This window comes from Salvelinus fontinalis, chromosome 8 (genome assembly GCF_029448725.1).
Source record: "Salvelinus fontinalis isolate EN_2023a chromosome 8, ASM2944872v1, whole genome shotgun sequence".
Lineage (NCBI taxonomy): Eukaryota > Metazoa > Chordata > Actinopteri > Salmoniformes > Salmonidae > Salvelinus > Salvelinus fontinalis.
Window position 1 is genome coordinate 7,868,313 of NC_074672.1, and position 16,440 is coordinate 7,884,752.

A 16,440-nucleotide genomic window follows, 5' to 3' on the forward strand; every position below is an offset into this window, starting at 1 on the left:
CAGTGCTCGAAGGTGAGAAAATGGGGGGAGAGAAGTGTACCATAAAGATGAGGGACGGTAGAAGGGTGAGAGGGACATGGAAGGTGAAAAGAGAGAAAGGGGGAAGGAGGTGTAATATAAAAATGAGAAGGATGAGAGACAGAGGGGTGGGAGGTGAGGAGAAAGATTGAGAGAGAGAAAAGGGGAAGGTTCTCCTTTTATATAGAAATGGGACATGTGACCTGAAAGGGATGGAAAAGGGAAGCTCTGAGTTTGGAGATTTGTCATTGGATTTTGCCACTCTCTTTCTAGCTCGATCTCACACGCACACGTATACTGTATACACACACACACACACACACACACACACACACACACACACACACACACACACACACACACACTGTCCACCTCATGGACCACATCCCCACTCTGTCACGGCTGTGGCTAAAAAGCTTTGGCCAGTTTTCGAGAGTCCACTGAGCACCATTTCATTTTCTGTGACGGTAAAACGCTCCTGCAGCCTCCCAAATCACCAGTGTGCATGGATAGGGCTTGGGAGTGGAGTGCCCAGTGCATTTTTCACACATCCCTTACCCTCCACAACAGAGCCATTGTCTCCGGACTATGGCCCCCGAGAGGACAATCCACTCGCTCAGGAGCCATGGGAAGGCCAGCAGGCACCCTGCCCAATGTCACGATGTCATTGCGGTCCCTTCCACAGATCAATGTGTTGTGTTGCTATAGGAATGTGATTTTTTTTTTTTTTCTTCTCCAATGTCTCTAATTCAATTCTACCTACTGATGTGGGGGCAGTTGGACATCTGTGTTTGGGATTGGTTCTCTCCTATCACTTTGCATTGACCCCTAGCAGTATTAGGATGAACGAGTAATGGGAGATAGAGTTGCCGTCTACACTCTTCCGTATCACAGTCCATTCTCATGAAAGGCACTGCCCTTCCCTGCTCCCTTTAAGCACTCCATCTTTAGCCCATTAGTCCTACTTTCTCCAATCCCCCACGTTCAAGTTTAATGACCTCTCCACTCATAATTGGAATGTAGTAGTGTGGAATCAAGGCCCAGGCGCATTACCGTTGCCCTGATATACAGACAGCCCCGACTACCCCTCCATCCACCACCTGGCTTTCTGCACAGTTAAACATGGAATTGTTATGATCGGGCGACACCTTATCTGTCTGCTCAGCTGGTTGGAATCCATCTGACCTGAAATGGCACCCTTTTCCCTTTTTTGTGCACTATTCCCTATATCAGGTGTACTCTATTACTATTTGAGAAGGTCCTAAAGCTAATTTCCCACAATTCTGCACATTTTGCTTTGGGAGTTCTACGCATTCTTCCATGTCTTATGTTTGTTTATATGATACCAGGGGTCGAAGCCCGATCAAATAAAAAATGATTAAATACATTTTGGAGCCTGCTGTCCATATTGACCTCATTCTGGGTTCCGGTCCGCCAGTTGAGTACGGGGGCCCTATATAGTGCACTACTTTCGACCAGGGCCCTTAGGGTGCCATTTCGGACATAATTAACGTCACAGCTAAAATCCCATAGGTCAGCCTTTGAAAATCCCTTTAGCTTGCTTGTTTACATTTTGTGGTAGTGTACAACCCTAAAAATACTGCCTTACAAATGTCACATCTAATGACTAAATTGTGATGAATTGACCTAAAGTTCAACCACGTTGTGAAAAAGGTTAATTGGCCACATACCGAGTCATATTAATGCTTTTAGCACATACTGGGTGACGTTATCCAGCATCTAAAGCTAGCGACTTTTAATATGTAGCCTGAATGATAATGAGTTATGAAACAAGTTGAATCTCTCAATTGAGAACTTGTGGGTGACTGAAAGATGGACTAGTGAAATAGCCTGGTATTCAGACGCGCCTGAAATGCGGTTTGAGACACACAGTTTTTCACATTTAGTTTGACAAGACTCCTTGTTGGTCCATTTTCGGCCATTCAACTTTGACATTGAAAGGCCACCAAGGTTTTGTTTCCTGTGAAAAAGTGAGACTGTGGTTTATGTTTTCCATAAGAAGCAACACAAACAGAAGTGTTTTTCGCACTTAACGTTTTCATACATACCAACAAACAAGTGTGATCAGTCTACTGTTATCCCTGCAGCGTGCGCTCAAACCGGTGTGATTAGAACGCTTATTTAGAACGTCCAGTTTTGATTGACGCAACAGTCAGCATTTGAGCTGGCCACACTGTTTTTTCACAGATACACTTTGCACAAGCACAGTCTTAACAAAGTTATGTCCTGAATGTGACCAGTTTATTTTTGAAGCAATGTTCAGACATTCACAGAAGTATCTACAGCATAACACAATCGGAAAATGTAGGCTCCATTAGTCCTAGCGCTGACTGATGAAAGATTGACCTAACACAAGCCGTCATATTTAGATAACTCTCGGGTGACAGAAACCACAATATGAATTAGCTAATAGCATTTACTATTTATGATTCGTCACATTACGGGTGAGCTCACCCTTGATCGAAATAATCGAGTAATAAACTTTCTAGTAAACAAAAGTAATCCGACGATGGGGTAGTTTGCCTCTGTTTGTTTTTTGTGTCAACCAAAGATAATTAGAGAAGACTTGATGAGTTTGGTCTGTTTGCGGTGTGCATGTTGAAGGAGGTGTGTCACCTACGATCATTCCATTCACTTCCCGTCATTCACTTCCGGAAGTTTACACGAAAGATGCGTGAACCAATCCTTCACCTCCTACTAATGTCTTTGGTCAAACAGACGTTTAGGTGATACCCAGAATGCATTATATAATGTCAACAAACATGGCGCCACACATTGCTGACAAATAGCTTAGCATTAGCTCATTATAATCAGTACAACTTTCAGAAAAGTATTTTACACACACCATAGGTGTCCAATACAATCTATGCAAGAATCAGAAGGCATTATTTGTCAGCAGAACTTAAACATGAATAAAACTGTAAATACATTATGTCACATGCATGTAAACATTCAGTTGAAGTCGGAAGTTTACATACACCTCAGCCAAATACATTTAAACTCAGTTTTTCACAATTCCTGACATTTAATCCTAGTGAAGATTCACTGTTTAGGTCAGTTAGGATCACCACTTTATTTTAAGAATGTGAAATGTCAGAATACTAGTAGAGAGAGTGATTTATTTCAGCTTTTATTTCTTTCATCACATTCCCAGTGGGTCAGAAGTTTACATATGATTTATTTCAGCTTGTATTTCTTTGATCACATTCCCAGTGGGTCAGAAGTTTACAGACACACAATTAGTATTTGGTAGCATTGCCTTTAAATTGTTTAACCTGGGTCAAACATTTCTGGTAGCCTTCCACAAGCTTCCGACAATAAGTTCGGTGAATTTTGACCCATTCCTCTTGACAGAGCTGGTGTAACTGAGTCAGGTTTGTAGGCCTCCTTGCTCGCACATGCTTTTTCAGTTCTGCCCACAAATTTTCTATAGGACTGATGTCAGGGCTTTGTGATGGCCACTCGAATACCTTGACTTTGTTGTCCTTAAGCCATTTTGCAACAACTTTGGAAGTATGCCTGGGGTCATTGTCCATTTGGAAGACCCATTTGCGACCAAACTTTAACTTCCTGACTGATGTCTTGAGATGTTGCTTCAATGTATCCACATAATTGTCCTTCCACATAATTGTCCCTCCTCATGAAGCCATCTATTTTGTGAAGTGCACCAGTCCCTCCTGCAGAAAAGCACCCCCACAACATGATGCTGCCACCCCCGTGCTTCACGGTTGGGATTGTGTTCTTCAGCTTGCAAGCCGCCCCCTTTTTTCCGCCAAACAGCCAAACAGTTCTATTTTTGTTTCATCAGACCAGAGGACATTTCTCCAAAAAGTATGGTTTTGGAGCAGTGGCTTCTTCCTTGCTGAGCGGCCTTTCAGGTTATGTCCATATAGGACTCGTTTTACTGTGGATATAGACACTCTTGTACCTGTGTCCTCCAGCATCTTCTCAAGGTCCTTTACTGTTGTTCTGGGATTGATTTGCACTTTTCGTACCAAAGTACGTTCATCTCTAGGAGACAGAACGTGTCTCCTTCCTGAGCGGTATGACAGCTGCGTGGTCCCATGGTGTTTATACTTGCGTACTATTGTTTGTACAGATGAACGTGGTACCTTCAAGCGTTTGGAAATTGTTCCCAAGGATGAACCAGACTTGTGGAGGTCTACAATTTTTTTCTGAGGTCTTAGCGGAATTCTTTTGATTTTCACATGATGTCAAGGAAATATGCACAGAGTTTGATGGTAGGCCTTGAAATACATCCACAGGTACGCCTCCAATTGACTCAAATGATGTCAATTAGCCTATCAGAAGCTTCTAAAGCCATGACATCAATTTAAAAACATGTCCAGGCTTTTTAAAGGCACAGTCAGCTTAGTGTGTGTAAATTTCTGATCCACTGGAATTGTGATACAGTGAATTATAAGTGAAATAATCGGTCTGTAAACAATTGTTGGAAAAAGGACTTGTGTCATGCACAAAGTAGATGTCCTAACCGACTTGCCAAAACTATAGTTTGTTAACAAGAAATGTGTGGAGTGGTTGAAAAACAGTGTATGTAAATTTCTGACTTCAACTGTACATACATACATACATACATACATACATACATACATACATACATACATACATACATACAGTCCCAGTCAAAAGTTTGACACACCTACTCATTCCAGGGTTTTTCTATATTTTGACTGTTTTCTACATCAAAACTATGAAATTTCACGCATGGAATCATGTAGTAACCAAAAATATTTATATTTGAGATTCTTCAAAGTAGCCACTCATTGCCTTGATGACAGCTTTGCACACTGTTGGCAGTCACCTGCAATGCATTTCAATTAACAGGTGCGCCTTGTTCAGTTAATTTGTTGAATTTATTCCTTAATGCGTTTGAGACAATCAATTGTGTTGTTACAAGGTAGGGGTGGTATTCAGAAGATAGCCCTATTTGGTGAAAGACCAAGTCCATTTTATGGCAAGAACAGCTCCAATAAGCAAAGAGAAATGACAATCCATCATTACTTTAGGACATGAGGGTCAGTCAATCAAGAACTTTGATAGTTTCTTCAAGTGCAGTTTCTCAAACTATCAAGCGCTATGAAGCTGGCTCTCATGAGGACTGCCACAGGAAAGGAAGACCCAGAGTTACCTCTGCTGCAGAGGATACGTTCATTAGTTATCTGCACCTCAGATTGCAGCACCAAATAAATGCGTCACAGTGTTAAAGTAACCGACACATCTCAACATCAACTGTTCTGAGGAGATTGCGTGAATCAGGCCTTCATGGTTGAATTGCTGCAAAGAAACCACTACTAAAGGACACTGATAATAAGAAGAGACTTGCGTGCGCCAAGAAACACGAGCAATGAACATTAGACATTTGGAAATCTGTCCTTTGGTCTAATGAGTCCAAATTTGACCAACCACCACGTCTTTGTGAGACGCAGAGTAGGTGAACGGATGATCTCTGCATGTGTGTGTTCCACAGTGAAGCATGGAAGAGGCGAGTCCAGGCACTGTCGCAGCCGGCCGCGACCGGGAGACCCATGGGAAGGCTCACAATTGGCCCAGCGCCGTCCGGGTTAGGGGAGGGTTTGGCCGGAAGGGATGTTCTTGTCCCATCGCGCACTAGTGACTCCTGTTGCTGCATCGTTGAGAGCATCTTGACTGGCTGCATCAGCGTTTGGTATGGCAACTGCTTGGCATCTTACCACAAGGCACTACAGAGGGTAGTTCCTACGGCCCAGTACATCACTGTGGCCGAGCTCCCTGCCATCCAGGACCTCTATACCAGGCGATGTCAGACGATGTCCAAAAACTCCAGCCACCCAAGTCAGACTGTTCCATCTGCTACCGCACGTCTAGCGGTTTTAATGCACCAAATCTGGAACCTACACGACCGTGAACAGCTTCCACACCCAAGCCATACTGTAAGACTGCTAAATAGTTAACTAAATAGCTAGCCTATCTGTATCGACCATTTTTGCACTAACTCTTTTGATTAATCGCTGCTGCAACTGTTTATCATCTATCTTGTTGCCTAATTACTTTGTACCACTGCACATCGTCTCGGTACTGGTAACCCGTGTATATAGCCAAGTTAACGTTACTCACATTGTGTATTTATTCCTTGTGTTATTATTTTAAAATGTTCCTCTGCATTGTTGGGAAGGGCCCATAAGTAAGCGTTTCACTTCTAGTCTACACCTGTTGTTTACGAAGCATGTGACAAATACGATTTGATTTGAGAGATTGACAGGCACCAGTGATCTAATTGCCACCCTCTCTTGACTGTCTGTCCCCAGGGCACCAATCTGACTGACATCTGCACCGAGCTGCTGCTCCACGGTAACCTGCTCAAGATCTCCGCCGGCAACATCCAGGAGCGAGTCTTCTTCCTGTTTGACAACCTCCTGGTCTACTGCAAGAGGAAGTCCAGGTGAGATTGGGTAGGAAGGGAAGGAGTGACGGAGTGACGGAGTGACGGAGTCATGCACCTCAGGAAAGTGTGGCTGGAATGTGTTTTCATTCATTGACGAGAAGTCGCCATAGAAAGAAGCCAGACGTGGAAAAACGGAGTAAATCGGCAAATCCTGTTTGTGTAGTGTGTACCAAGCTCGTTTTATATGCAAACAAAACAAGTCAACCTAACGTGTGTGTGTGTGCGTACTTACGCCTGTGTGTGCTTGAGCACTGTAAAATTGTTGTTTTTTCAAAGTTGCCAGCACCTTTTTTCTGAGCAGGAATAACACATTTTCACAATTTTATGTTCAATTTCGTAGGGCAACTGGGAAGAAATCCACAAAGAGGACCAAGTCCATCAATGGCCCCCTGTACGTGTTCAGAGGAAGAATCAACACAGAGGTGATGGAAGTGGAAAACGTTGAGGATGGAACAGGTTCGTGCCAGCCCCACCAGTCATCAGTTCATAAAGGAGCATCCATCCCATCCCTCTTTTCATTCACCCAGCCATTTTCTTTCTTTCTAGATTAGCTGGTAGAGTATATTATACAAAGCTATTGAGTGTTTACAATTTGGGTGAGGCAATAAAATCTTGCGTAGGTTTTTCATGTTTGAACTGCTTACAAAACGGTCAGGTGACTGTATGAATCTGCGGTCTGCTCATTGGTTCAGAGCGGATGCACCGACCTGCATTTCACACCTTTGAACTACTGGGATGCTGTTGCAAGAACTGGCACTTACCAACTTACAGCGCTGTTTTGCTCATGTGGTTTATTGCACACCAGCCTGTTTTTTTTCACGTCTTGTGTTCAAATAGTAGTAAAATAGTAAAATCGTTCAAATACTTTAGTTGTGCTTAATCGAGCTTGCCTGGGGCAATATAACCAATGAAGTAGCCCCTAAAATGCTAATCCCACCGTTCTTGCACTCCAGACAGGCTCAAGGAGTGGTGTTCAAAGTATCCGAAAGATTTCAAGTACTCTTTGAACCCAGGTCTGGTTGTTTCCTGTGAGTGGGTTTATAGTTGTAGGTGTAGGCCTTCGGGGTATGAATGCACTTCTTCTTGGGTTCACATGCCTCTTCTCTGTGCCCCACGGGCCATTTGCTGCCTGTCGCTTCGTACTTTCAGAGGAAATCACAAAGGAAAACATGTTCTCTCTCTGCACGTTTCTCAGAGAGACCGTATGACCTGATAGTGAGACCAAGGTCACGTTTCCTCTTTACACTGCCAGCTTAGCTTGTCTAAGGTTGATAATGTGTTGATTTTGTAGCATTGTAGAAGCCCAATGAATCGCCCTTGAAATTACTGCACTTTTACACCATTCCCTTGATTCGTTTTACAGTAATAAGGACGAGACCGAGTGAAGATTTTTGTTCTTCAACTAAATATTACAACATTGACATGCACCGACAACTGCAGCTAGACAGCATGTAAACAAACAACAAAAGCGAAGGCCAGTACCTCGTTCGCGCAAGGAGACCTTTTTAGCGTGAGTGTGTGTGTATACACAGTCACACCTCTTTCATTGGATGAATGCAATAACATCATCCTCTTACATCTACTATTGTTTGATACCATTCCCCATGCACACCCAAACAGGATTATTTCTCCCTATGCCTCCCTCCGGGCCAGGGGGTTTCACATCTATTCATGTGACCTTTTAAACATTACACTAATGCTACTCCATTACCCCAACCCATTCATTATGCATTCGTGACCTGGAGCCAAATAGATGGTAGAATTGAGAGAGAGACAGAGACTTTCTGTCGGATCAGCAGAAATATGTATTTTAATGCTCGGTTATTTTTTTTTCTTGGCAGTACTTACAGAATGATGGATATTTCAACTTTCCAAGGTGTTTCAAAGATAGCTGACGCTTGAGAGTGGTGTGGCCAGGCGGGCCGTATTACCCTCCGAGTTTGTTACAACCGAGGTCAACACAAGTTCGTCAACACTGCGTCTTTTATCGCCAAGTAAAAAAAAGACAGTACAGTATTCATATCGATGTCAATCAACAGAATTGCGGTTAAAAAAAAATGCAATAACGGTTATTTCCTGAAGAGGAGTCATGTGGGGTGTGTACTGTACCATGTCACTTGTTATGCACCTCTTTCCTCAGCTGACTACCACAGCAACAACTACACGGTGACCAACGGCTGGAAGATCCACAACACGGCCAAGAACAAGTGGTTCGTCTGCATGGCTAAGAACCCAGAGGACAAGCAGAAGTGGCTCGACGCCATCTTGAGGGAACGGGAGCAGAGAGAGAGTGAGTAGAGAGTGAAAAGAGGGATGTCCACTCTCACACCTTCTCTCCCACCTCCGTGGAGTGTGTGAAAGAATGCTCTCGCGTTTTCTGGTTGTGCTGGCTGATCTCCTCGACTGATAGAGTATCTCAGCAATGCTACGCTACGGCTTGCTAACACAATAATGGTTCAGATAAACAAATGGTTTAGCGTTGCAAGAGGGAACCAAATAATTCCTCCTGTTTGTTGCGAGAGCTCCAATTGTAGCACGGGAGACATGCAAATGAATTGGTGCATCACTAGGACTGTTGTGGTATGTGGATTATGATACCGTATGTCTTACTACCCAGAGTCTCTCCAGCCACCTAGCTTTTGTTTCATAAATAAAGTCTTAAGATCATGACGTGATGACCTAGAACTGCGTTGCCAAATGTATGCAGGTGAACACAGCCTGGAGTTTTAACATTCAAAGAAAAGAGCCAGTCGCCTCATGCGACGCAGTACGAGACCATGTTTTCTAATCAACACCCCCGAGAGAGAGACCACTTCATAGAGCAGTTCATTCACAAACAAACTGGAGATGTGCGACAAAAAAAAAACGGACTATTCGATCCAAGCCAGAGCCTGAACAAGAGCAGCAGCAGCAGCCTAGCCAGAAACCGTAACGCACCAAGCGTGCCAATAAAGCTTGAAAGGCTTCTGTGGCTGTAGGCATGCCTGGTGATACCTGATAGCATTGGAGGCAGAAATCACAACAGCTTTCCCCAAACTGCATGCATATGGCAATGACTCCACTTAAACAGCCAAGGGTTTTGAACAAATAACCACACCTGGTTCGAGCTGTGTACGACAAAGCTTTGAATATTTCAAATGTAGCGAATGAGCCTAACGCATGGACTTGAGTGAGCGGTCACAGCAGAAGTCATGGTATCAGCACCTGATCCTGTGGCTAAAGTCGAGGAGAGGAGCTTTCCAGAGTACCAAGGGAAATTCTGGGTAGCCGGTTATGATAGGTGGAAATTGACCTGAGGCTAATAGACACCAGAACAGTCAACCCTAACCCCAACCCCCCTCCCTGAACCCCCGGCCTAGCCCACATCTGGAAGGTTTGACCATGGCCTTTAGATCCACGGCACATCCCTTTCATCCCTGTTTTACTATTGATACCTGACCCATTGTTGGATTCCAGTTCCCCCACCTCTTTAAAAGGGCACTGACTTCAGTTGGAGGTTTTGGTTGTGGCCCCTTTAAATACTCCCAAGACAGATCCATTTGTTTTGGCCCTGGCAGCTGGATGGGTCTGAGATCGTCTTATCAAAGTTTTTGTGGCGACTGAGGGAAAATTAGTGGGCTAGCATGTTAGCCGGTTAGTCTGTGCCTGTGAGAGTGGGAAGAGGGGGTCTCTCGTCAGGCACTGACAGCTGGGGCAGCAGCCCAAGGTTGTGGCCCCCTGCACCAGGACCAGACCCCAGTCTGTCCAATGGCACTCTTTGTTTGAGTCTACTCCAGCTGCTGTCAAGTGTAATCCAACCCCACCTCCATCAGCGGCACCCATTTCTGGAACACCCGCAAATTGATTTGGAATTGTCAGAGTCCCATGGTTTAGCAGGACAGTGGAGTTTAGCCAATCAGAGAGCCTGATGATGGAGCTCCAAAGTTCAGAGAGCCCAACCGTGTAGTTTAGCAGCTCAGAGAGCCCCACGGTAGAGTTTAAAACAGAGCTAGTCATATCTACAGTATATGGTTTAGTAGCTCTGTGAGCATGGTCGACCTTCAAAGGCTCAACTTCAACTGTTGTCTCCACATATTTTTCATAATTTAACATTATTTCTCATCTCAGTTGTGTTGCAGCTTGGTAAACATAACTGCTGCTCTACACCAACGAAATAAACACTCAGTGGCGTCACAGTACATTAGCAGGCGAGTGTGTCGACGCAGTACATGATACAGTACATTAGCAGGCGAGTGTGTCGACGCAGTACATGATACAGTACATTAGCAGGCGAGTGTGTCGACGCAGTACATTAGCAGGCGAGTGTGTCGACGCAGTGCATTAGCAGGCGAGTGTGTCGACGCAGTGCATTAGCAGGCGAGTGTGTCGACGCAGTGCATTAGCAGGCGAGTGTGTCGACGCAGTGCATTAGCAGGCGAGTGTGTCGACGCAGTGCATTAGCAGGCGAGTGTGTCGACGCAGTGCATTAGCAGGCGAGTGTGTCGACGCAGTGCATTAGCAGGCGAGTGTGTCGACGCAGTGCATTAGCAGGCGAGTGTGTCGACGCAGTGCATTAGCAGGCGAGTGTGTCGACGCAGTGCATTGTTCGAGACCTGGACAGATTAACATCTGGATTTCCATCCGAAGGAGGTGGCAACGCCCCTGTACCGTGCCAGACTCCCCAACGAGGCCCTCCAGGCAGGGGCATTGCGTCTTCTGACAGCCCCGTGACAGCCTCTCCCCCTTGGGGGCTGAAACGTGTAGACGTCAGAGGGCTGACTGGAGGAAATGGTGGTGTCCCTCAGGGTTAGGTGTTGGGCCGCCTTGTTTTTTTGGCAATGTGAGACAAAAGCTGCTGTGACTGCTGCAAGTCATGGGAATCAGCATGGCTTGTTATGCAGTGAGAGGAGGGATGCAGTCTTTCTCTCGTTCACTCTCCCACCACACAGGGATTTATCTTTACCCCTATATTTTCTCCCCTTCCTTTCCTGCTTCTGAAAACGAATTTCACAGTTGGGTTAGACGAATATTGACAGCAGTTTCTAACACCTTAGGCTTTCGATAATAACCTGTCTCATGAACTTCATATGCAAAATGCTTTGGTGTCTGACCCCTTGAGTTTTTCTCTGTTGGTAACAGGTCTGAAGCTAGGGATGGAGCGGGATGCCTACGTTATGATTGCCAAGAAAGGCGAGAAGCTCTACCATATGATGATGACCAAGAGCCGCCACCTGATCAAGGACCGGCGCCGAAAGCTGACTACCGTGCCCAAGTGCTTCATGGGAAAGTGAGTTCTTTCCCACCGAATAATTAACTGATTATTGTGCTTGGCTCCCTGTGTTGGGAGCCAAGCACTTTGTCGTTGGAGGCGACGGTTCCCAACAAATACAGAAAGAGCTTTATTAGAGAAGAGACCTTCCCTTTAACTGCCAGAGTATCATTTGGAACACCCTCCTCTCTAGGTGTGTCTGTGAATTAGCATGAACACACACGCTAAAGGAATCATACATTTACCCTGCTTTCACAGTTATACTCACAAACCCACACACACACACACACTTTGGCATGAACACAGTTTTAGTCTGCTTCCACAGCAGGGAACACGCACACGCATACATACACACATTGCATGAACACACATATACAGTGGCAAGAAAAAGTGTGTGAACCCTTTGGAATTACCTGGATTTCTGCATAAATTGGTCATAACATTTGATCTCCTAGGTCACAACAATAGACACACAGTTTGCTTAAACTAATAACACACAAACAATTATACGTTTTCATGTCTTTATTGAACCCACCGTGTAAACATTCACAGTGCAGGGTGGGAAAAGTATGTGAACCCTTGGATTTAATAACTGGTTGACCCTCCTTTGGCAGCAATAACATCAACCAAACGTTTTCTGTAGTTGCGAATCAGACCTGCACAACGGTCAGGAGGAATTTTGGACCATTCCTCTTTACAAACTGTTTCAGTTCAGCAATATTCTTGGGATGTTTGGTGTGAGCCGCTCTCTTGAGGTCATGCCACAGCATCTCAATCAGGTTGAGGTCAGGACTCTGACTGGGCCACTCCAGAAGGCGTATTTTCTTCTGTTGAAGCCATTCTGTTGTTGATTTACTTCTGTGTTTTGGGTCGTTGTCCTGTTGCATCACCCAACTTCTGTTGAGCTTCAATTGGCGGACAGGTAGCCTTACATTCTCCTGGAAAATGTCTTGATAAACTTGGGAATTCATTTTTCCATTGATGATAGCAAGCTGTCCAGACCATGAGGCAGCAAAGCAGCCCCAAACCATGATGCCTCCTCCACCATACTTTATATTTGGGATGAGGTTTTGATGTTGGTGTGTTGTGCCTTTTTTTCTCCACACATAGTGTTGTGTGTTCCTTCCAAACAACACAACTTTAGTTTCATCTGTCCACAGAATATTTTGCCAGAAGCGCTCTGGAACATCCAGGTGCTCTTTTGCGAACTTCAGACGTACAGCAGTGTTTTTTGTTGTTGACAGCAGTGGCTTTTTCCGTGGCGTCCTCCCATGAATACCATTCTTGTTTAGTGTTTCACGAATCGTAGACTCATGGTAACATCTCTGTTGATGTTCCAGAGATTTCTGTAAGTCTTTAGCTGACACTCTAGGATTCTTCTTAAACCTAATTGAGCATTCTGCTCTGTGCTTTTGCAGTCATCTTTGCAGGATGGCCACTCCTAGGGAGAGTAGCAACAGTGCTGAACTTTCTCCATTTAATATGCAATTTGTCTTACCGTGGACTGATGAACATCAAGGCTTTTAGAGATACGTTTGTAACCCTTTTCAGCTTTATGCAAGTCAACAATTCTTAATCTTAGATCTTCTGAGATCTCTTTTGTTCAAGGCATGGCTCACTTCAGTCAATGTTTCTTGTGAATAGCAAACTCAAATAATTTTGAGTGTTTTTTTAAAGGGCAAGGCAGCTCTAACCAACATCTCCAATCTCATCTCAATGATTGGACGCCAGGTTAGCTGACTCCTGACTCCAATTAGCTTTTGGAAAAGTCATTAGCCTAGGAGTTCACATACTTTTCCCAACCTACACTGTGAATGTTTAAATTATGTATTCAATAATTTGTGTGTTATTAGTTTCAGCACACTATGTTTGGGTATTGTTGTGACTTAAGAGGAAGATCAGATCAAATTTGATGACCAATTTATTCACATACTTTTTCTTGCCACTGTATTTTGACATTAACACACACACAGAAATGACACATTTATCCTGCTTTTTGCAGAAATGCTCATGAACACGTACACATTTGGCGTGAACACACACACACAGGAATCACACATGTAGCCTGCTTTCGAAGCAGCGTACAGGACCACTCACACGCGTGCGAACACACACACGTTTTGCATGAACACACACAGGAATCACACATTTAGCTTTCTCAGCAATGCTCACCCACACACAGCGAGTCACTGGACCGAGCAGCGCTCTCTTTTTCTTCTTTCCCACCAGTCGCTGAATGCCATGAATTAACAACGAGGGCTGATTTGCCTGCAGTAATGCATTTTCCATTATGCCCCACAGCTCCATAACAAAGTGTTTGCGAGATTCCTTTCGGGTGAAGGGATAGAAGAGAGGAAAATGTTGATGTTGATCACCCAGCCATTCATTATGGAGTCAGTCAGCATCCTAACAAGGATTCAATGAGTTTCTTTAGAACTGTAAAATGTAATGTAACCTGCAATGAAATGTCAAGGAGGTAAGATTCTATGGGCGTTATGGGTGGGGCAGTTGTCATTCTGTCTGATAAGATTGAATGTGAACAGAATCCTACAATGCATATCAGTGCCGTCCCAAGTACTACTGATAAGAGAACTCCTAATGGCGAAGAAACAACACTTCACACTGTCCTGACTGTCCCGTGTACGCTCACCGCTTCCCTCCATCCGTACCTCAAGCCGTCCATCCCCTCTGATATTTTTCCTTGTTTTCTTTTATTCCTTTTTTGGGGGGGGGTTAACTCATCTAGACAGCTTGTTCATGCTCCTAATTTCTCCTCTTCCAAGAAAAGCACCCTACCTCCTTAATGCAGCCAAATAGTCTGTGTGTGTGTGTGTTAACGACTGTAGGTGTGCGTGTGTCTGCCGGTGGGTGGGCCTTCTCGTCCATCTCCGTGGCTGTTTTGGAAAAGCCATCCATATAAACGCGAGGGGCTTTTTCAGGACTCTTTCCTCCTGTCAGCACTGTGAGCTCTCCCTCTCTGTATCCTTCTCTTCCTGTTTGTAACGAACACAACCTCTCTGTATTACTGACGTTATTATAAATGGCCATGGCTCACTTCAGGAGATGGCACTGCTATTGTTATTGGATTAAATGAACCTGGTACAGAATGCCAATTTGACAATGCCATTTAACTTCGTATTCCACCATTTTTCAACATGGTATTTAGGCAGTTGGTCGTATTTGGTTCTTCTTTGAGCCTTCCTCTTTCTGAGCCAATTTCCTAATGCAGGTTTCTTTGCTCACATTGGTGCCTGTATTGCATCGTGGGTTTGGCAATGCACCAGGACAGTATTCATTGGCACGAACTGGAAGAAAACAGGCCCAAACATGGAACGATTACCTTAATGCTTATGTTATTGTCCAATAAGAAACACTTGTTTATCGTTTTATGTTACAAAACATTTTTTTTTTTTTTTTGCTATGTTGTGCACTAATGAATACGACCCAGATCTTGTGCATGCTGGATGTGCAAACTGATGTGCTTTTCACAAGATTAATTCATTTGTCAGATTAGTGTCTTGCAAAATAGAAACAACATTTGCAATATCAAGTTCCTTGTTCAAGACGAAGCAGGCCTCATGTTGACTCTGATATAGTATATCCAATAGCTAACTTAGATGACATTGTAGCATGCTGTGCAGAATGTCCGATACAGACACGTGTTCATATGCATGCATGCACGCACACATACAGTACACACACACTGAGATAATCCCTTAACTTTATTGTACACCCACACACACACACACACACAAATTACACATTTAGACTGCTCATGAATGCTCGCTCGTTCGTTCGTTCGTTCATACATACACATTTGAACATACATGCAGAGGAATCATACATTTACCCTGCTTTCGCAGCAGGGTACACAAGCACTCTCACACGTTTTGCATGAACACACACACACAGGAATCACACATTTAGCCTGTGTTCTCAGCAATGCTCACTCACACATTCAGACACTCGCTCACATTCACTGTTCGTCGTTCAATGGGAAATTGAGTTTGCTCAGTGGCGTGGAACATTGAGCAGAGGGACATTTAATTTTATCTGCTCCAAACATCTGGTTTGCTCAGTGTCTCGAGGGACAATTTATTTATTTTATTGATTTATTTCACCTTTATTTAACCAGGTAGTTCTCATTTACAACTGCGACCTGGCCAAGATAAAGCAAAGCAGTGGGACACAGACAACAACACAGAGTTACACATGGAATAAACAATAAACAAGCCAATAACACAATAAACAAGTCAATGACACAGTAGAAAGAAAAAAAAGAAAGTCTATATACAGTGTGAGCAAATGGCATGAGGAGGTATGGCAATAAATAGGCCATAGTAGCAAAGTAATTACAATTTAGCAATTTTTGGTGATGTACAAGTAGAGATTCTGGTGTTCAAAAGTGCAGAAAAGTAAATAAAAACAATATTGTCTACAATACAGTCTGAGGAGAGAAAATTTTATATTTAAATATGAGGAGGCTTGTATATGAATGGTGCCACAAAAGCCATGAATACAAATTGGCACATTTTGGAGGGAGTGAAAAAAGAGAGCGAGAAAGAGGGTGTTTTAAGGCTGGTGGGAGGGAGGACAACGGGAGTGAGGGAGAAGGGGCAGAGGGATCGAAAGGGTTAGGAGATGTGGAATAGGGGATATAGAAGGGAAGCGGGAGAGAACTTTTGGGAGCGCTCATCTGTTACAATGGGTT

General features: G+C 44.0%; 1 protein-coding gene across 1 annotated transcript in view; it reads left to right on the forward strand.

Moving 5' to 3' along the window:
* LOC129860454 (phosphatidylinositol 3,4,5-trisphosphate-dependent Rac exchanger 1 protein-like) overlaps positions 1–16,440 on the forward strand; it is a 131,177-nt gene that overhangs the window by 47,751 nt on the left and 66,986 nt on the right. The window contains exons 7-10 of the mRNA XM_055930846.1: positions 6,345–6,478; positions 6,822–6,937; positions 8,622–8,771; positions 11,600–11,747. Coding sequence (XP_055786821.1) covers positions 6,345–6,478; positions 6,822–6,937; positions 8,622–8,771; positions 11,600–11,747 — 548 coding nt within the window. The remainder of the gene's footprint in view (positions 1–6,344; positions 6,479–6,821; positions 6,938–8,621; positions 8,772–11,599; positions 11,748–16,440) is intronic.